The sequence below is a fragment of the Eschrichtius robustus genome, chromosome 16 (assembly GCF_028021215.1).
Source record: "Eschrichtius robustus isolate mEscRob2 chromosome 16, mEscRob2.pri, whole genome shotgun sequence".
In the NCBI taxonomy this organism is placed as follows: domain Eukaryota; kingdom Metazoa; phylum Chordata; class Mammalia; order Artiodactyla; family Eschrichtiidae; genus Eschrichtius; species Eschrichtius robustus.
Genome location: NC_090839.1, coordinates 50,668,326 through 50,688,976, shown reverse-complemented (window position 1 = coordinate 50,688,976; position 20,651 = coordinate 50,668,326). Strand labels below are relative to the sequence as shown.

The following is a 20,651-nucleotide window of genomic DNA, read 5'->3' as shown; positions in this document are numbered from 1 at the left end:
ACTAAGCTTGCTGGTTATAACTAATCAGCATATGGTAGTAATCACTGTGCACATCATCATGTTTAAAATTATTTTTGCTGTATGTTTTACTTGATCATATTAGACTTTCTTCTTATATTTATATATTTTGTGTTCCCTTACACAGGTACAATATATAATATTTTGCTTAAAATAATTCTAGTATGATCCAACTGAGTAAAAACAAAGTGTATTATACACACACACACACACACACACACCCCAACATATATATAATCTGTAAGTAAAATGTGTATTTTATACTTACAATATCTACATATATATGTAAACTTATATAAAATATATATAATATATAAAATAGAAGCTATAAATATCTTTTATATCTTATTTAGCTAAGTATTGATATAAATATACAGGTACATTTGCATTTTTGCTGAAAAATGCCTGAAAGAATATATAAGAATTACAAGCAGGGGGGAGTTTTTTTTTTTCATTTTCCTTTCCATATACTTTGCCTTTTTACCATGAGAATGTACTATGTTTAAAAGCAGTTCATTTGTTAGTTTTAAGGAGATTCTTCCAGTTTTTCTCACTTTGTTATCCCCAGCTTAAATTGTAAATTCGGATGACTTTTCTATTGAATCCTTCCTGAAAAGAAAGATTCTCACGGTGCCCGGCCAGAAGGATAGTGGTTTTCAAGGGCAGATAGAAAGGAAGCCAGTCCTTGCGCTCAGCTGCTGAAGAAGCCCAGGTCCCCACCCGGACCCCGACCCCAGCCCCGGCGGGACCCCCTGCAGCCCGCGCATCTCTCCCTGTCGCTCCCCACCCCCCCCAACCAGGGCCGAGGGGGCAAAGGCAGCATCTACGTGTGGGCCTCAGGGGACGGCGGCAGCTACGACGACTGCAACTGCGACGGCTACGCCTCCAGCATGTGGACCATCTCCATCAACTCGGCCATCAACGACGGCAGGACCGCCCTGTACGACGAGAGCTGCTCCTCCACCCTGGCCTCCACCTTCAGCAACGGGCGCAAGCGCAACCCCGAGGCCGGCGTGGTGAGTGCGAGGCCGGGTGGGCGGACACTCCTGACGTCATGTGCAGACACAGTGACGTCATGGGAGGAGGAGCTCCCCGCCCCCCTTCCCTCAAAGAGTCAGCGCCTATCCCCGGGGGGAGATCCACCCTCTTCCAGGCTGATGATGCCTTGTTATCAAGGTAGAGACCTACGATAAACGAGAACGTGATGACCTCCTTCCCGCTCATGTTCCATCGATTTTCTTGTTCATTGTTTTGGCTTACAAATAATGATGAACGCTGGTTTGCCCCCAGCACGTCACTTATAAGGATAACTAATATTAAGAACTGGGGCATCACACCTGCACCCATCTGAGCCAAGAACTCATCCATTTATTACAGTAATTTAAAACTAGCATCCATGGACGGACTTTGCTGGGGCCATAAAACCCCCCAAATTGGGCACATGTGTGTCTTCTCAAAGGAGGAGTAGTGTGTTCCAGCGTATTTTAAAATGGGTCCATGACTGAGAAAACAAAAAGGTTAGGAATCACAAACTTATTTATTGCACTTTGAGCACCTCTTCCTTCCTGGGCACCGAGGTTTAATAGTGAATTTTCCAAGGCCCCTAGAAATATCTGTCTGTAGGGCATAATGAGCATTTTTGGATCTCTTCCTCTCTCTGGGTATCTCACTCACATAGGGGCCTTTCCTCAGTCTTCCAAGCCTGGAATCTAGTGGTTGGTTCAGGAGTCCCGCTGAGATACATCCTGCCCGGCCTCCGCCTCCTCTGGGGTTGGGAGGAACACAGTCACCAATACCAGCTAGTCCTGCAGTCCCAAGTGCCTGCCTGGGCTCCACCTGACCAGCTGGCCAGGCTCTCACGTGACCCAGGAGAAGCCCTTAACCTACAGGAGACACAGACCTTAGCCTGACTCCCTCCATGAGCCTGGGGCTTCCCCTGGTCTTGGGGAGGACGGAGATCGTGTCAGCTCCTCCCACGCAGAAGGAGTTTTCGCCTCTCTCATCCTACAAGCTACATGGGCAGAAAGGGACGAGTGAGAGCGGCCCCAATCCTGTTCTGTTTGTAAGGCTTCTCCTCCCCCTAGAAGCTCCCCCTCCCTGCCCCAAGAGCCTCCCAATGGTGTCACTTTGTCCTCAACGCCTGTCTATGACTCTCTTTCTACGACGGCTGGGGAGGAGCCTTGAGTTCTCTTTGAATATTGTCATTTTCCGCAAGTAGATGCTTTTAAACCTCCCTGATACTTTGTCCCCCAAAATAATAGGCCCACTTGAGGAGCCTACAGACAAACAGGAGGAAGGAGTATTCTCGTGGTTTATAAATGATCTTAATGAAAACCCTGGCTCTCGCAAACACTGCAAATGGGGATTTTCTCTTTGTAAAATCCTTTAAAACTCAGTTGATCAGCCTCCCGTGGGGTGATCACTCATGTATCAGATGTGTTGCTCAGTGTGTTCCAGACTCTCTCCGTGGATTTTAGATGTAGAGAATGTAACACTTTCTCTTTAATCGCCTGTGCCTCTAGGCAAACTGTGGCTGAGCTTGTTTTGTCTTTCCTCTTTGGGAATGCCACCCTTTTTCCTGAAGGGAAAAGAAATTGCTGATGGACTGGCCGTGAGTTTTCCGAGCCAATCCCAATGCAACAAAATTCGCCATTGCTTTGACTATGGTGGTGATATTGGCTTGTCACTTTCCACCTATGATGTTTCCTTTTAGGATCCAGAATATAAATGTCTCTCTGGTCTCTAGAATAGCTGCAGATACGCTTCTCTGAACAATTGACTTGCTTTTATCTTGTGGACACTGTAACTATAACTGACTGTGTTTCCCTTATTGCACGGGCTACTAGGAAACTCAGATAAAATGCGTGGCAAAATAGATACATGGGTGCTAAGCTTATCCTTACCTTCGTCTTAATCTTCTTCAGAACAAGGCAGAGTTTAAGTAAAAGAAACAGAAAATCCTCTGCTCCATGTCGTTTTGGGTTTAAAGCAGTGCGACTCACTCATTACTCCCTATCTTCCCCTCCAGGCAACCACAGATTTGTACGGCAACTGCACCCTGAGACATTCTGGGACATCCGCGGCTGCTCCTGAGGCAGCTGGAGTGTTTGCACTGGCTTTAGAGGCTAAGTATGTTTCCAGCTCGGGACCAAGGGCCGGTTCTGTAGGGTGGACTGAGACATGTCTCCCCACCCAATACCAGGTGTTCACAGAGGCAAAAGTGGGTGTGAGAATCAGTAGATAGTCAGGGCCAATGAACTCTGGTGGGCATTGCTAAATGATACACACACACACACATACACACACACACACACACACACACACACACACACACAACAAAACTACATCCCTGAGAGAGCACAAGAGCCCAACATCCAACCACGCATAGGGGCACATAGATGTTTTCTTGGTGAAAACACCCTTTCATCTTCTGTGGATCCCGTGGCTGTTTTACTCTAATAATACTCCCAAACAGCTAAATGAAGGAAAACTATTGCCAAGCCGGGTATCCAGCAAGGTTTTCAGAACGTGTGTTAAACAGGACGCTCTCGCTCCGGATTTGTTAACTTATAAGGCTGAACTCATTTTAACACTGAGACAAGGTGGGCGAAGTCACACAACGTAGACCAAGAAATGGGCTTTGCTGGGAAACCATCCAGCTACCAAAGAGGGGAGACCATCCCCTCTGTTCTCACCACCGCCGCAGAGGTACAGCTGGACCCACCTTGGATTTGAGCATCAGCAGAGGTCCCTGCCCACCCACTCCCCCGTCTTCTCTTAGTGCAAACCAGAGGCTGGCCTTGGGTTTGAACAATGAACTTGTGGCTTCAGGCACCACCCATGTGGCGTAAGTGCAAATGCCCGCTGGGCAGGGAATTATCCGAGAATACAGAACCAGCAACTTATAAGAAGTTGAATTCAGGCTCCTGGGGAAGGGAAGTTGAGTTCCCGTCCCTGCCAGCCATTGCTAGGCAACCGGAGCTTCTAGCATCATTCTTCAGGCAGCCCTGCTTGACTCTCCACATATGCAGTGCATTTTTTGACTTGCAAAGGAGGTAAGAGCTGATTCCTAGAATAGGAAAGGACTTCAAAAGATTATCTAGTCCAACCCCTCTGCCTTTAAGCAGAAAAGACATCATTATTCTCCTTTTACAGATAAGGCCCCAAATTGGGAGTGACTTCTCTTTTGGACCAGGCCAAGCTTTGATTCTTTTAACAAAAGTCAGTTGGACATTTTAGGAAAGAGGAGATGGACACTGGTCAAAGCCTTCCTATTAAGCACAGAGACCAAAACTTACTCTCATATTATGTGCATTTCCTGAACATGAAGCTGTTCCCCTCAGGGCCTGTTGGGTCCTGGAGTCTGAGGTGGCCTCGCTCACTCCAGCTGGGAGCAGACAAACAGAGGGGGGCTGCTGCCTGCCACAGAGCCTCGCAGAGGACAGGGAACAAGAAGGGGTTCCTGGTCTCCCCTTAAATCTAAGAGGGCAGAACCTGACTCAAAGTCTCCTTAGATTCTGGCAAGCAAAAAGTCACTTTCCCAGGCCTATATGCCTACAGGGTGACCCCTTACATACATCAAAGTAATGGAGCAGGCTGCTGGAACTTTAAACAGATTCATGGGCTCTGCACCAATTATTCTCCATTCTTCAGCACACTTGCAGATTTCCTTACAGAAAAGAATGCAATCACCACTTAGGCACACTTTGTTTTGGAGCAATGGTCATGAATTGAGTGCCCTCTATTGCCATAAAGAGGGAAAAAATGATACCTGGTGGTAGGTGGTTCAAGCCCATCTTGGGAGCCAGTCCTCAAAAATTCCTCAGAACACCAATCACCTGAGTTGGAAACACACCCTGAGATTAGAGTTTGATGCAAGCGATTTATTAAGAGAGGGCTCCCGGCAGGGACCACTGGGGAGGAGAGGAAGCAGGTTAGGGGTGCGGGAGAAGCTGAGCAAGGATGCGATTTCAGAAGTTCTGGCCTCAGCCTGATCCCAGGGAGAGCTCTGGAGGGTAAATTATGCCTCAGAGTTTGTTCCACATCAAGGCAAGGGAGCTGGGCTGCCATATTCTTGTGCTGTTCGGCCGTTGGCTAAGAGCCCCACCTGGGAAAGTAAAGTCCAAGGCTTCTCTGTGGGCCAAGAGGCTCCAACAGCCAAGAGCTGAAACCACTGCTCACCATGAAATAGCCCCAGGAGAGAGCCCGGAGGGCGGAGGAGGGAAAGACTCTCCAGGAACGCTTCCTACAGTTCATCTCTCTTTATCTTCAGACAAGGCAGCTGGGAGTCCTTGGTGACATATGTGGCAGCAGTCGAGGGCTGTTTCCCACCCAGAGGTCCAATAAGAAAGCTTTTCCAAAGCAACTTGAATACAGTAAACAAATGCATGCCCATCGGGACCATGGAAGAGGGAGAATGACCACCCCCATGGCTCCAGGGAACAAAGGGAAACCACGCCTCTGTCCTGACCAGTCATCACCTTGTTGTTTAATCTCATAAAACGCTTTTCTGCCAAATGCTTGAAAATGCCTTCTTGAGTTGTCGGGAACATTGCTCACATTTCCCCGCGAGACCGACAGTAGAGAAATTCCGGAGAATTTCTTTAGTGGGGTGTTACTGCTGCCTTCAGATATTTCGGGTTCTCTCCATGACCCCAGGCTTTCTGGGTGGTTCAAGAGGGCTGAGCTGGGTTTGAGGGGTAGATGTCAAAAGAGGCAAACTTGTGACCCAGGAGAACCATCCATAGTAAAGCGGCCCATATACTGAACTAGAACAGTGTTTCCAAAACTGACCTTCCAAGGGATGAATTTTTTCATGTGAGCTCTATCAAAGTCTGCTAGATGCAGAGAAAAGTGCGCAAATATTAGGTACAGCTCAGAGACTTCTTGTAAAGTTAACAGATCCGTGTAACTAGCACCCAAATCAGGAAACAGACCACTACCTAAGTCTCAGGATGTGCTCTTTGGTTCAGGATTATGTCTGAGAGATTCCTCCATGCTGCTGTGTGTGCTTATAGGTTGTTCATACTTGTTGTTGAATAGTACTCCACTGTATAAGTGGATATTTGGGTTGTTTCCACACTGGGGCTATTGTGAGTAGCATTGCTGTGAGCATTCTTGTACATGTCTTTTGCTGAAGATGTGGACGCATTTCTGTTTGATGTATATTAGGGAGTCAAAAAGCTGGGTCATGGGGTACACATAGGTGCAGGTCTAGCAGTTTTCCAGAGCTGGCGCACTTGCTGACACTCCCTCCAGCAGTGTATGAGAGTTACAGCTGTTCCACATCCTTGCCAACATTTGCTATTATCTGTCTTCTATACTCTAGCCATTCTTGTGGGTATTCCATGGAATTGCACTGTAGTTTTCATTTTTATTTCCCTGATAACTAGTGAAGTTGAGCACTGCGGAGTTTTGAAAATGATAGATTCCCAAGACTCAGCCAAAAGTCACTGAAGCACATCCTTAGGGATGAATGGCCCAGGAATCTGTCTTTTCAACGCCTTTTTCAGGGACTACAAGAGCAGCCAGCCCCGTGCTGGTCTGTGGCCTGGAGTGTGTGGCGTCCAGGAGTACGGCAAGGGCTCTGTGAACCTAGCACTCAGGTGCCGTTTGCGGAATATGAACATCGGACCCTGCCTCTGGCTAGGTGCCCATGTTAGACTGAAAACAGGGAATCCAAAAACAACAGCTAAACCGAGACAGGAGTTTATTTTCCTTTTCTTTTCTTTTCTTTTCTTTTCTTTCCTTTTCTTTTCTTTTCTTTTCTTTTTAATAGCATAATAACAATATATTTAAAATAGAATATTAATTTAATTTAATAAGTTTCTTATGAAGGAATTTATTTTTCTGTCATGCAGAAGATAATACAGAGGTGAGGAGCCCGGGCAAGTGGAGGGTGGCCACCGAGAATCAGGGACTCTGTCTCTAGATTTCTGTTCTTCTACACCTTCGTGTTATCTAGATGCCACGGGAGCTCCAGCCATCATGTTTACATGTCAGGCAGGAAGAGGGGAAAAGCAAAGGGAAAAAGGAAATCCACCAGCTGAGTGATCCCTGTTTAAAAGTTTTTCGAAAAATCACCCAGGGACTTATTTCTTATTGGCCAGAACTGTCACATGGCCACCCCAGACTGCAAGGGAGGATGGGAAATGTAGTTTTGTAGCTGTTCTCTCCTTAAATTCACTTTGCTGTCTTGATTATCAGGAGGAAAATGTGAATTGGGTTCCAGAGAATTTGATGCCATAAATAGAAGAACTCTGAAAAACAATGGTCTTTCAGGGGTAATCCTCACAAATAGGGAACTCAAAAAAAAAGAAAAAAGAAAAAAGAGGTCACTATTTTGCACCAGTGGGAAGTTAGTACACCAACCCAACCTTAAGTGCAGGGCTCTGTAGGAGATACGGTTCTATGGATCATTCATAGGCAAAAACTCACTTGCCAGGACCAGCTTTAATTTTTTTTTTTTTTTAATTAATTATTTATTTATTTTGGCTGTGCTGGGTCTTCGTTTCTGTGCGAGGGCTCTCTCCAGTTGCGGCGAGCGGGGGCCACTCCTCATCGCGGTGCGCGGGTCTCTCACCATCGCGGCCTCTCTTGTTGCGGAGCACAGGCTCCAGACGCGCAGGCTCAGTAATTGTGGCGCACGGGCCTAGCCGCTCCGTGGAACGTGGGATCTTCCCAGACCAGGGCTCGAACCCGTGGCCCCTGCACTGGCAGGCAGATTCCCAACCACTGCACCACCAGGGAAGCCCCCAGGACCAGCTTTAGAGGCTCAGGAAACAGCCCATCCTGAGGTCTCCCTGGTGCAAGATTCCTCTTCCGGCCATGCGGGGCCAGTCTCTCCCTGGGCTTCACACTGGTTTTTCCAAGATCCCACACTCTCAAGACGGCTGCCACCTTGGCCGGGCCCTGAGTGACCTCTCTCCTTGGAGCCCTGGCCTGTCCTCACATCTTATCTAGAAGCCCTGGGTTTGGCTTTGACCTCCAGGGATGTTCTCTCTGAACCGAGAGGCAGATGGCCCATCCCAAGTGGCCGAGGACCAGTCTGCTGACAGCTGAACGTTTACCCCGGAACATCACAGGGTCCTATGAGCGATTGGACCCAGCCAATAGGTGCCCTGCCAGCTGCACAGATGTCACCGTTTTCACTGATAGTTCACGAGGGGTTCCTTGCACATGGCCTTGTTACAGCTCCCGGCTCGTTCCTCATGGTCGCTTGTTCGTGGGCCAGGTTCCTGCAGCATCCGCTGACTAGTGTGGTCCTGCTTTCCAGTCCCATGTCTTGATTCCTTCTCCCTGTTGATGTTTCTGGAGATCGGATCACGGGTCTCTCTGCCCTTCCTGTCTGTCACTAAGATAAAGTCCCTACGTTCTACTGTGTCATCCTCTCCGCCTCTGTTCCTGGCTCTACCTCCCTGACTCACGCAGGGCTCCCAAACTCCTGTGCTGATACGTGCCTTCTCCTGCCTCTAGATCCTTCCTTCCAGAACCTTCTCTGCCTAGGAACTCCCCTTCCCTGTGTTTACTCAGTCACTCCCACTCGTCCCCTTGACCTTAGCTAAAAATACCGCTTCCTGAGAGACCCTTGCTGACCGCCTGGACCAGAGTTTCTCAAATCTGCCGCTGATCAGAATCCCTGGAGTGCTTGCTAAGAACAGATACCCAAGCCCACGCCAGGTCCACAGACTCAGAGTCTCCAGAAGCTGCAGTTTTAACAAGCACCCCCAGTGCCTCCAGGAAGTTAGGAACCACCATCCCCGGCCCCCCCCCGCCCCCCCGCCCCCCCGCCCCAAGCAGGTTTGCTGGAGCCTTTGGCAGATGCCTGGACAGGCCCATGGGATCAGCATCTCTGGGTCCTGTCCGACTTCGTCATTGTGTTCACGTTGGTTCACGTGTGCAGACGAGGTTGTGAACCACCATCTCAGACCCGTGTTCTCAAACCCCGTGTGCAGAAGCATCACCTGCGCTCTGTCTTGAGTGCACATCCTCAGACCCACAGCCTCCAGGAGGCCGATTCCAGAGACCTGAGGTTGAGGCCAAGAATCCATATCTGTCACGAGTCCCCATGCGGTTCTGATGCAGGACCACAGTCTGTGAGACTCCCTGGCTGGGATAACTCAGGGTTCCACTGTTGGCTCCCCTGTCATGACAGCCCCCCACCTTTTAAAATATTGAGTTGTCTGTCTGTCCCCCAGGCTGTGGACTCTGAGAGGGCAGGGACCTTCCTGCGACCTGCCCGGCACTAGTGCGGAGCCTGGACACGATACCTTTCCATACATCTGTCTTACTTTCCCAGCTATTATATCAAATATTTGAGAAAATGTCATGTTCCTTGTCCTGTAGCACTGAACACAGTGACTTTTATATTGTAGATATTCTGTAAATTTATTTTTTATTACGTAATAGGTATCGCCTACAATCCTTGAGCTGCCATGGTAGGATTAAAGCCTAAAGCACGTTGATGAAATAATTATTTTACCCAAGAGTATCTTGGGTCAATTCAGACGTTGCTCAGGATGGGGACATAAGAGGGACTCTGTTCTACTTTTCAGACATAAGCAAACGGTTGTTCAAATGGTGTCACAAGTTCAGTGACATTGGAGTATGGAGCATGCTCTGGTTTATTTTAGAAGTAGAACATCCTTGTTCTAACACATTCTTTCCCTCTTATGGACCCGATGAGAATAAATCCGCAGAGAAACGTCTAGCGGGGTTAGAAGCATGGCTCAGTTTTGCAGCAGAACCCCTAGCAAAGATGAGACATGCCCCACCTGCCAGCCAGCCCTTGGATCACCTTGAGGTCGCCAGATCCTCGTTTATCGACGCTTTTGAGTTAAACGAATTCAGAATCCTATTCCAGCAAAACACCGAGCTTTCGGCCATAATCAACTTCAGGAAATTTCATCACTGTTCGCCTATTCCATGTGTCCAGGGGAGCACATGTCCAAGATATGTTCCTAAATTTGTCAAATAAGCATGGACCGCCCTTGAAACTTTCTCTTTAATAGCCGAAGGTCTTGCTGGACTTCCCTCTGCTCAATATTATGTACGAACCTAAATGGGAAAAGAACTTGAAGGTCTGCATTTCAAAAGCATAGGAATCACTACCATCTTTTGACTCTGTTTTGAAGCTTTGAACCAATGAATGCTGCCTGTGTTGAGATTTTGTCAAATGAGTGATGGTGTTCTTTGAATCATTTGATTCTAAGGAGAACCGTAGTGCAGGGTTTTCCAACTTTTGTGACCGTGGCTCTCAGTGAGAAATTAATTTTGCATTGCAACCCAAACACATACCACAACACCACACACGAGTGCGTGCAAACACACACACACACACACACACACACAGAGTTTCCCATATTACGTGCACACTGTTATTCTTTTCTGTTCTATTCCACTTGTGATAGCCCCATCCATTAAATCTCTGGTTCTCAACCTCAGCTGTCTACTGGAATGACCTGGGAAGCGTTAACAATCTCCAAAGCCTGGGTCCCACTCCCAGAGATTCTGATTTAAATAGTCTGAGATGTGGCCCGAGCAGTGGGGTTTTAAATGTCCCCACCAGACAGTTTTACTGTGCAGCCAAGATACATAGCCTGTGCAATCAGTTGACCTCCTAGCCCACAAACGGGTCATGACTCACACTTTGAAAAGCACAGACATTGACACTAATGTCAATAGCACAGACTACTAGACATTAATTTCCAAAGACAAGTCTGCAAGCAAACTTGTCTATTTGCTGAACGAAGAGTGTGCCGAGGGCTGTCCTGGGCACTGGGAGACAAATATGCTGAAGCTGTTGTCTCTTCCCTTGAAGAACTGACAGTTCATGTCCCCACATGGAACACTCCTGCATAGCCAACACCCAGATCAAGAAACAGAACTCTGTCAGCACCCAGCAGCCCCCTGTGTCCCTTACAGGCACTGCCACCCCAAGACCAACCACTAACCTGGCTTCTGACAGCACAAATTCATTGTGCCTCTTTTTATACTTCAAACAAATGGAACCATACAGTATGTTCTCCTCTGTGTCTGGCTTCTTTGGGTCAGAATTCTTATTGTGAGATTCACACAATTGTGAGATCCCTGTTATTCTGAGTAGCTATAGTTCATTCTCATTGCAGTGCAGTGTTCCACCTCCGATAAACACACCTCAATTGGTTTATTCACTTTACCGTGGATGGGCATTTGAGGACTTCATAATTTAGGCCTATGAACATTCCAATACGTATACGTCTGGTGAATACATACACACATTTTTGTTGGATACATACCTAAAAATGGAACTTCTGGGCCATAGCTTAAGCACATGGGCAACATTTGAAGATAGAGCCAAACCATTTTCCAAAGTGTTTGCAATAACTTACACTTCCATCACCAAAGTACCCAGTTGCTCCACATCTTTGTCAACACACTTGGTATTGTCAGTCATTCTCATTTTAGCCATTCCAGTGTGTGTTAGATATCACAATTGAAATGTGTTTAAGTAAGAAAGGCAAGATATTTTTAATTGACATATATCTATACCTATATTCTCAGTAGTGCATGGAAATCCTCCCTTGACTTGTGGGTTCATAGATGTTTCAACATCTTACCAGGGGTCTATGTCCTACCTTAGTCATTGTGTCTCTCTCGCTCTCTCTCCTCCCTCTTCCCCCGCCCTTGCTCTCAAACACTCTGCCTCCGGTACCCAGCCTGGGTCTGACCTGGAGAGACATGCAGCATCTGACCGTACTCACCTCCAAACGGAACCAGCTTCATGACGAGGTCCATCAGTGGCGGAGGAACGGGGTCGGCTTGGAGTTTAATCATCTCTTTGGCTACGGGGTGCTTGATGCAGGCGCCATGGTGAAAATGGCCAAAGACTGGAAAACTGTGCCTGAGAGGTTCCACTGTGTGGGAGGCTCCGTGCAGGACCCTGAGTAAGTGGGGGCAGCAGTTCTACTGCTGTTTGTGGAAAATACCCAGAGATGGCGCCACTGCACTGGTGACCATAACAGATTCCCTCTCTGCGTCATCCCGAGATGCACTGGATTTGATTCAGGGACAACCAGCTTCCAGGCAGAGCTGCAGTGTTGCACAACTCCAAAGTATCCAGTCTACAAAGCCCTGGGGCCTGGAACTTCTTTCCCTTATTGCAAAGAGGGAGAGATTTACAAAGAGGGATTGCCAAGGGGAAGACTTACAGCGTCTGCGACTTTGCGGACGCTGGGCCACAGCAGGTGGGGACCATGGGCAGTGTGACCAGCGCAGGATGTACAGTTAGTTGCATCCTGGCTACATTCGAGATTAACAGGAAGGTGGCACGGTTGCAGTATTTAGAGGAACGGGCGCTGGGGCCTGCTTAGTCGAGGTTCACCTTGATATCAGACCTTGTTCTCCGCAATTGCCCTGGACAAGCACGATGGGTCTCTGTTGATCCTCACGCCCTGTGCTTCTGGGGGGCGGAGGGGGGAGGGAGACGCGGAACGTATGCCGAGATGAATGACCGTTTCTCTCCCAATTCCGAGTGCACTGAACATTCTGTCATAATCCAGGTACAGGCTGGAATTTGGAGCCAGAGGCAACACTGGAAATAGGCTGTCTGATGCCTCATTTTAGTTAAGGAATCTGAGGCCCTGAGATGTGACCGTCCCAATGGCTCACAACTAACTGGGAACTTATCCAATGTCAGCAGCATTATTTTTTTTTTTAATCTGGAAAAGTCTTTTATTATATTTCAGTTGATTCACTAGGTTAAATCTATTTCACGATATCTATAGATGTTCTTGTCTATATAGAAAACATATTTCTTACAGGTCTTTATGCAAATCTGTTGAGAATTTACCTTCCACAAATGACCTTCTGTTAGTTGAGACAACTTTATTCCAAACAAAATACACATGTACACATATACTGTGACAGCAATTTTTAAAATTTAAAGTATAGAGGAATTTCTTGGTTGGCGTGTGAAAATACGTATGTCAACGCCCCACCCCACAGAGGTTCTGATTTCTAAGGTTTGGGGTAAGGTCCAGAAGACTGAGATTTGTGGGTGGTCTCAGCAGCATTATTTTAATGAAAGGAAACTCGAGAACTATTTCAGCACTAACTCAGCTGGGCTCCAGGAGGACCGGGACCTAGTCTGTCTCGTTTGCTGGTGTGTCCTCAGGGCCTAGAACAGCGCCTGGAACTTAGTGGTCATGGGATCAATATTTGTGGAATAAATGAATGAATGAATGAACATTTAGCCAACATCACCTGGGCACAAGGAAGATGTCTACACGGTGGCAATAGGACCACCAGACCAGCCAGGGAGATTCAGGTGCAGGGGGCAGGCAGCCTTGTTGGAAGGGCTCTGTGTCCCCTCGTCCACCCACACCTGAATTGTTCTCAGATGCAGGTGAGTGAGGTCTGGGGCAGATGTGCTCATGGAAGAACTCAGAGGCTGGGCAGGGGGTCCTGAGGGCAATGCCCAGGCCAGCTTATGCCTCTGGCAGAGGAAGCCCTATCACCAGGAATCCAACTTCTCAGGGGCTGGGACGGAGGGGTCCGCAGGCTTGACAGCTGCCACTTTCTATGCAGGGCTGCACAGAAACGGCCTCTGAGCAGGTGAGTGGCAACCGTCAGGGTTATGAGTTTCCTCAGCACTCATCTTCCCAGAGAAGCAGTCAACTCGAAAAGCAATTTTCTAAAGAGACTTTATCGGGAGAGTCTGTGAAGGATGCTTGACTAAAATAAAAGGGAAAAATAGAACTGGCTGTGAGCATCTGTGCTGGACCAGCCAAGGGCCGTGAGCAGAGGAAGCCCAGGCCGCCCCATCGGCCAGCGTGTCCCCAGAGCACACTGTCAGGCGCAGGCCACTTCCACCCTTCCCTGTTCACTCAGCTCCTTGAAGACTGTGGCGAACTCTGGATTTTAAGTGAATTTGCAGATCAACGTTAAAGCCTGATCTGAATGCCTGAAGCCACATAGTAGAGAGAGCAGAGGGTGTGCTCGGCCACACCGTGCTGGCCGGGTGGCTGTGGACTGGTCACTTCTGAGCTGCAGTGTCTTCTGTGTGGGTTAATGCCCACCTGACACTGTGACATGGGGAAGAGCAAACATCGAGTGACCCCTGCTGAGTGTTCTTCAGTGACTACCACATGGCAGGTGTTTTAGACACTCGGGAAAGGGCAGCTGCCATTGTTACTATTATTATTCTAGCAAAACAACTACAGCTTCATAACTGTTTTTATCATACGGCTGAGGATTGAGAACCCAAAGGGCATTCCAAGGGCCCCCTGGGAAGCAACGCCTATTTCTAGGCACAAAGTCACTGAGCCCTCATTTTGCACCGACATGCAGTAAGACAAAGATATAAGCCATGTTTGTCTTTATAGGACTTGAGCCCCAGGCTTCTGTGCTTATTTCTGAAAGTTCAGAGAGCTCACACCTTCTGATGGGTGCCGCATTTTCAGCAGCGAGTGTGTTCCCAAACGTGGCTGTGTGGCTAGATCAGAGTCTCTGAAGAGCCTCTTTGGTTCCGCAGACAACCACCTCCTACTGCAACCTTCTGATAAACTGACTTTTCCTGAACACCTGTCCCTGTTCTTTTAAAATAAGAATGAGTTGTATTCCTTTTCTTCTAAAAGCAATATATGGCACTGGAGGAAAGTCAGAACATTCAAAGCAGCAAGAAGAGGGTAAGAAACATCCACGAGAGCTGCTCCCCGGCTCTCCCGACCGACCAACGCCAGGTCGCCTGTGAGAGGGGGTGGTGTTCTCTTTTCTCTGCCAAGCTTGCTGCCTCTGGAATTCACAATTCAAGTCAATTTCAAAGTGACTTAACATTCCAAGAAGAGTGCAGTTGAATGTCCTCTCCCCAGGGCCCCACGCCCTCAGTGGGCAGGTGGGGATGGGAGTTTGGGGAGCCGGCAAGTCCCCCAGGCGCTAAACAAGCCAGACTCCCGGGGGCCCAGGGGTCCCTGGAGGGGCCTCTGATCCTGGCACACACCACAACCCCAAGGCTTCTAGGACAATTTGTGAATCCTAACAGGTGTGTGTGCTTGTTCCCACGCCAACCTGCCCAGGTGGATGGCAAAATTCCAATTATTTTCTCAACAATTAGATCTGTGCTATACAAAACAGAAGCAACTAGCCACGTGTGGCTATCTAGTGAAATTAAATAAATTTAAATTGATCACTAAAATTAAATTTAATTAATTAAAAATTCAGTTCCTCACTCATACTTGTCACATTTCGAGTGCCCAAAAGCCACATGTGGCCAGTGGCTACTGTATTAGCACAGATACAGAACATTTTCGTCCTTGCAGGAATTGGTAGTGCTGTTGGCCAGCACTGGTCTAGACATTTGTAAATGTACAATGTATATGAGTGTGTGTCTATATTTATCTTCACAGTAACTCTTCAAGGTAGGAAGTCATATCCCCATTGTACAGGTAAGGAAAACGAGCTCAGAAAGTTCAAATTCCTTACCCACAACTGGACCTTTAGTCTACCCATGTAGCTTTCTGCCCAGGGGCTGGAGCCCATGTGATCATTAATCATTTATCAGCTCACCTGCTATGTTTCTGACCCTGTTCTGAGTAAGTGGCATCTTCTTTGAGAGGTCCAGGTAGTGGCTTGCCATACTCACATCTCCAAAGCTGGCCTAATGCCTGCTTTCCACCAAATTGGATGATTTCCCCAGAGCCTGGTGCTGGGGACCCCCCGCCCCTGCACCATCACTGGATCTCCGTGGCCAGAGTCCACGCAGAGCACACACGGTCCATGAGACTGTTTATGTGTATATTTTTAAGTTCCTTGGGAAAGTATTGCCTTTATCAATGAGCTGCAGGGGAGCTCCAGCAAGCCCACCCAGGTTCATTGCCTTGGTTCCAAGGGCAACGTAGAACCAAGGCTTGGCTCTGAGCTGGGTGTATGGCCAGCATCTTTTTGTAGATGTATTCTACAAGATGTGTATTTAAAAATACACACCATGGGCTTCCCTGGTGGTGCAGTGGTTAAGAATCTGCCTGCCAATGCAGGGGACACGGGTTCGAGCCCTGGCCTGGGAAGATCCCACGTGCCATGGAGCAACAAAGCCCGTGCGCCACAACTACTGAGCCTGCACTCTATAGCCCGTGAGCCACAACTACCAAAGCCCATGTGCCTAGAGCCTGTGCTCCGCAACAAGAGAAGCCACCGCAATGAGAAGCCCACGCACCGCAACGAAGAGTAGCCCCTGCTCACCGCAGCTAGAGAAAAGCCCACATGCAGCAACGAAGACCCAACGCAGCCAAAAATAAATAAATAAGATAAATAAAAAGTAAAAAAAAAAATACACAGCATTTTATGCTCCAAAATAAAAGCCATGTCCAGGGAGGACATTAACAAAGACAAAGGGCCGGAGAAAGGGAGCTAGTATCATGGTCCAGGCACTGTGCCCAGTGTTTTCCTACATGGTCTTATTTAAACCCACCCACAATGACAATGAGACTTCAAGTATTTGAAAAATTTTCCCAAGCTCTCCTGACCACTAAGCATAGAAGCAGAATTCTAACCCAAATAGGTTTATTCCCGAAGTCTGGAGTCCTTCCATTATACCATGCACTCCTCAAATGTGGTTTCCTGTATTATGTTTCTAGTGCAAGAACCTTTGAGCATCTCACCTCCAAAGGAGGCCACTTCCAGAAAGGAGATCAGTTATATGGAAAGACAGCTGAGGAATCTTAGACTGACCATCCGTGGGGCTCCAACTCTGTGACCGAAGAGACTCCCAAATTCCCCTGATCTGTCACAGGACTGTTCTTCACTAGGATTAATTAACCCAATTTCAGCTTTTTTATGATAGTGATAACAATCACATTAGCAATAATTTCTCCTTATCAAGGTAGTGAGTACTTTAAAAGAAAAGTATATGAGCTCCTGTCTCAGTCTGGGTTGTCCCAAAAGTAGACCCTGATGGGACTTGGGTACTGACAATTTTTTGAGAGATGATCTCAGGAAACAAGTGAGGAGGTGCAGCTGTAGGCGGGGAAGAGGAAGCAATCCAATAAAGATGCATTGATGCTCGATTGACCGGCATCTTGCCACCCTGGGCAGCACTGAGTTGTCCCCACCGGGAACGAGGAAGCCAGGTGTATGTACTCACCACCTTCCATCAGTCGCTGGTAGGGGTCTTTCCCTGTGGGCTTAAATCCCTGACACTTTGGGGCCAGCCTGCATGCAGGCTGAGGACGCTCCCAGGAGGCAGGGAAAGGCTCCAGGAGAGAAGCTGGGAGTAGCTGATACCGTGGTGGATGCAGTCAGGGTCCAAAGTAGCCTCAGCTGCAGGCAAACCCAGCAGTGACTTAGGAGAAGCGGGAACGGGGTCCACAGCATCTGCTGCCTGCCCCGTCCACACACAGTTGGTTCCGAGAGTGTGGGTGACTTGCTCAGGCTCACACAGCAAGTGTAGGAGTTAATCCTGGATTTCGTTCCTTTTTATGGCTGAGTAATATTCCATTGTATATATGTGCCACATCTTTATCCATTCCTCCGATGATCTTATTTGTAAAGCAGAAATAGAGACACAGACAGAGAGAACAAATGTATGGACACCAATAGGGAAGGAAGAGGGTGGGAGGAATTGGCAGATTGGGATTGACACATATACACTATTGATACTATGTATAAGATAGGTAACTAATGCGAACCTACTGTATAGTTCTTTTTTTTTTTTTTTATAAATTTATTTATTTATTTATTTTTGGCTGCGTTGGGTCTTCGTTGCTGTGTGCAGGCTTTCTCTAGTTGCAGCGAGTGGGGGCTACTCTTCATTGCGGTGCACGGGCTTCTTATTGCGGTGGCTTCTCTTGTTGTGGAGCACAGGCTCTAGGCGCAAGGGCTTCCACAGTTGTGGCACATGGGCTCAGTAGTTGTGGCTCATGGGCTCTAGAGCACAGGCTCACTAGTTGTGGCGCACGGGCTTAGTTGCTCCGTGGCATGTGGGATCTTCCCGGACCGGGGCTCGAACCCATGTCCCCTGTATTTGCAGGCGGATTCGTAACCACTGCGCCACCAAGGAAGTCCCTACTGTATAGTTCTAAATTTTAATTTTCTAATAAAATTTTCAGCTACCTAAAAAAAAAAAAAGAATTCACCCCAGGGCCCCTGGTCTCCCCGCTCCCCGGAGCTGCCTCCAGAGCCCCTGGGAGGGTGTGCCCAGCCCTCACGGTCTCCTCCCCTCTGCCCTCAGGAAAATACCGCCCACCGGCAAGCTGGTGCTGACGCTCACCACCGCCGCCTGCGAGGGGAAGGAGAACTTCGTCCGCTACCTGGAGCACGTGCAAGCTGTCGTCACGGTCAACGCGACCAGGCGAGGGGACCTGAACATCAACATGACGTCCCCCATGGGCACCAAGTCCATCCTGCTGAGCCGGCGGCCGCGGGACGACGACGCCAAGGTGGGCTTCGACAAGTGGCCTTTCATGACCACCCACACCTGGGGGGAAGACGCCCGGGGGACCTGGACCCTGGAGCTGGGCTTCGTGGGGAGCGCGCCCCAGAAGGGGGTGCTGAAGGAGTGGACGCTGATGCTGCACGGCACGCAGAGCGCCCCGTACATCGACCAGGTGGTGCGGGATTACCAGTCCAAGCTGGCCATGTCCAAGAAGGAGGAGCTGGAGGAAGAGCTGGACGAAGCGGTGGAGAGAAGCCTGAAGAGCATCCTGGGCGAGAACTAGCCCCTCGGCACCCTCTCCCCAGCGCCAGCCCGCCGCCCCCGCCAGGCACCTAGCAGCGAACCTCCCCCCCACACAAGCGATTCCAACTTCTTGCTCCGAAGCTTCGCTCACTGTCAGTGATTATTTTCATTACCATGGAAGCCACCTTTTTTATTCTGTGCCCCAAATACAGTGTTCCCACCAACACCTCTGTCCTATTTGTGACTCGAAGTTCTTTATTTCTGTCATTCAGATAGGTGATATCTTGCCAACAAACCTGGGACAGCTTTCCCCTCGGTTTCTTTCATAGAAGAGAATGCATTTAAAAAGCCAGGCACGGTGACTCCAAGGACGTTTATTCACGGTCTCAGCTGAGGACCTGTTACTTAAAAGGAGAATCCAAGATTATGACAGAGGTGAGCTCTGAGTCTCTTAAAGCACAGATGCTGTAAATCCTTTGGGGAAAGATGTTTTGACTTTTAGCAAGATTTTTCAGGGACGTAAATGAAGGTGGCGTGAATTGAAAGGTGCCCTAATTACCAGATGGGGAAGAGAGAGTCAGAAAGCATGAGGGTTGGAAATCTTAACACCAACGCCCACGTCGTAGCTAGTCTCACTCGGCCGGCGTGATACATGTAAAATCTCAGTAGCCTGGCTGGCTGCCCTTTACCAGCTGCTGCTCTGAGTGATGGTAAACTCTGCTAGAGATGCCCAAATTACCCTGTGTGTGTAGCCTTCATCCCCAATTTTCTGGGGTTCCTCCCATAGTTATCCAGAAGAAGAAAGGCAAGGCAGGATGGCAACACTTCTGGGAAAGAGTAGCTTAGTGGTTTTTAACACAGGAATGTTCCTTTTCTGCAGTCACTCTGGGGCTTCCTAGTCTGATGGAAGTGAGAGGTAAGCTGAGTGTTTTCGAAAGCTTTCTGCTTGGGCTTTGATCGCCAAAACACATGACTAGAGCGAAACACCTTCTGCATGTTGTGATTTCTCCGATGAGTTGGGGAAACGGCCTCTGTTCCAGAAGAGGTGTGTGAAGGGCGAGGGGGCAGCCGTCTCACATGGACCCTCCCTTTGTATGGAGCCCCTTCTGCTGAAGAAGGGGAAAGCCAGCTCATCCCCCAGGAACCTGAGGCCCGGAGGAAGCAGGAGGAGCCCTCTGTACGGAAGCATTCAGTTACCATCTCGGCAGCTAAGCTGTCAGGAGGGGGGTTTACACGTAATCCAAAGGTGACACACCCTCTTCCCCAGTCAACCCCCAGAGACCCCATCTCATCACCAAATAGAAATGCTTTCTGAGCAGCTGTCACTTTGTTTTCCTATTTGAGGATTGGCTCCTCATCACCAATCCCAATGCCCACCCGCTCCCACGAAATGATGTGTTAGTTTGATTTGATTCCAAAGAACTGATCAACCACTTCTGTCCACACTTCTCTCTTCCCATGGGAGCGGGTAGCTCAGCCTGGAGTTCCTTTCCTTAAAGCCAGCAACACAAGAGCAGGAGGTTCCATCCCCTGAAGGTGGCAACTTGAAGGGAAAAGTCTGGAAAACCCATTTTCTTTCTTTTTCCCCCCACGTTGGCATGAATTTCTGTCTTCTCTAACACCATATGACCTTCCCTATAGAATGCTTTACAATGTAATACTATTTATGATTTTTAAAAGAAATTTATTACATGTTGCAAAGGTTTTTTAAAACCAGTTTAGACTTAAAGAAAAAATAAATGGAAATCATCAAAATTTCATTTCACATTAACAGTCTGAAAATAAACCAAAGGACGTTATGTGTGCATGTGTGTATAAGTGCACACAGAAATATATATACATATGTAGACTATATACACGTGTGTATATATGTGTATATATCTTTATATACACTTGTATAACTGCATATACACACATATACATAAAATGTGTGTATGTGTATTTATTGAAGAAACAGACACCACATTCACCTCTAAAAGAATAT

At 48.1% G+C, this 20,651-nt stretch overlaps 1 protein-coding gene across 2 annotated transcripts in view; it reads left to right on the top strand.

The window, feature by feature from the left end:
• The window catches only part of PCSK2 (proprotein convertase subtilisin/kexin type 2), a 208,468-nt gene extending 189,761 nt beyond the window's left edge, over positions 1 to 18,707 (top strand). For both annotated transcript variants that reach the window (XM_068523829.1, XM_068523828.1), the window contains 4 exons: positions 819 to 1,034; positions 3,047 to 3,147; positions 11,715 to 11,942; positions 18,221 to 18,707. In XM_068523829.1, the coding sequence (XP_068379930.1) occupies positions 819 to 1,034; positions 3,047 to 3,147; positions 11,715 to 11,942; positions 18,221 to 18,707 (1,032 nt within the window). The remainder of the gene's footprint in view (positions 1 to 818; positions 1,035 to 3,046; positions 3,148 to 11,714; positions 11,943 to 18,220) is intronic.
• The last annotated feature ends 1,944 nt before the right edge of the window (positions 18,708 to 20,651 follow it).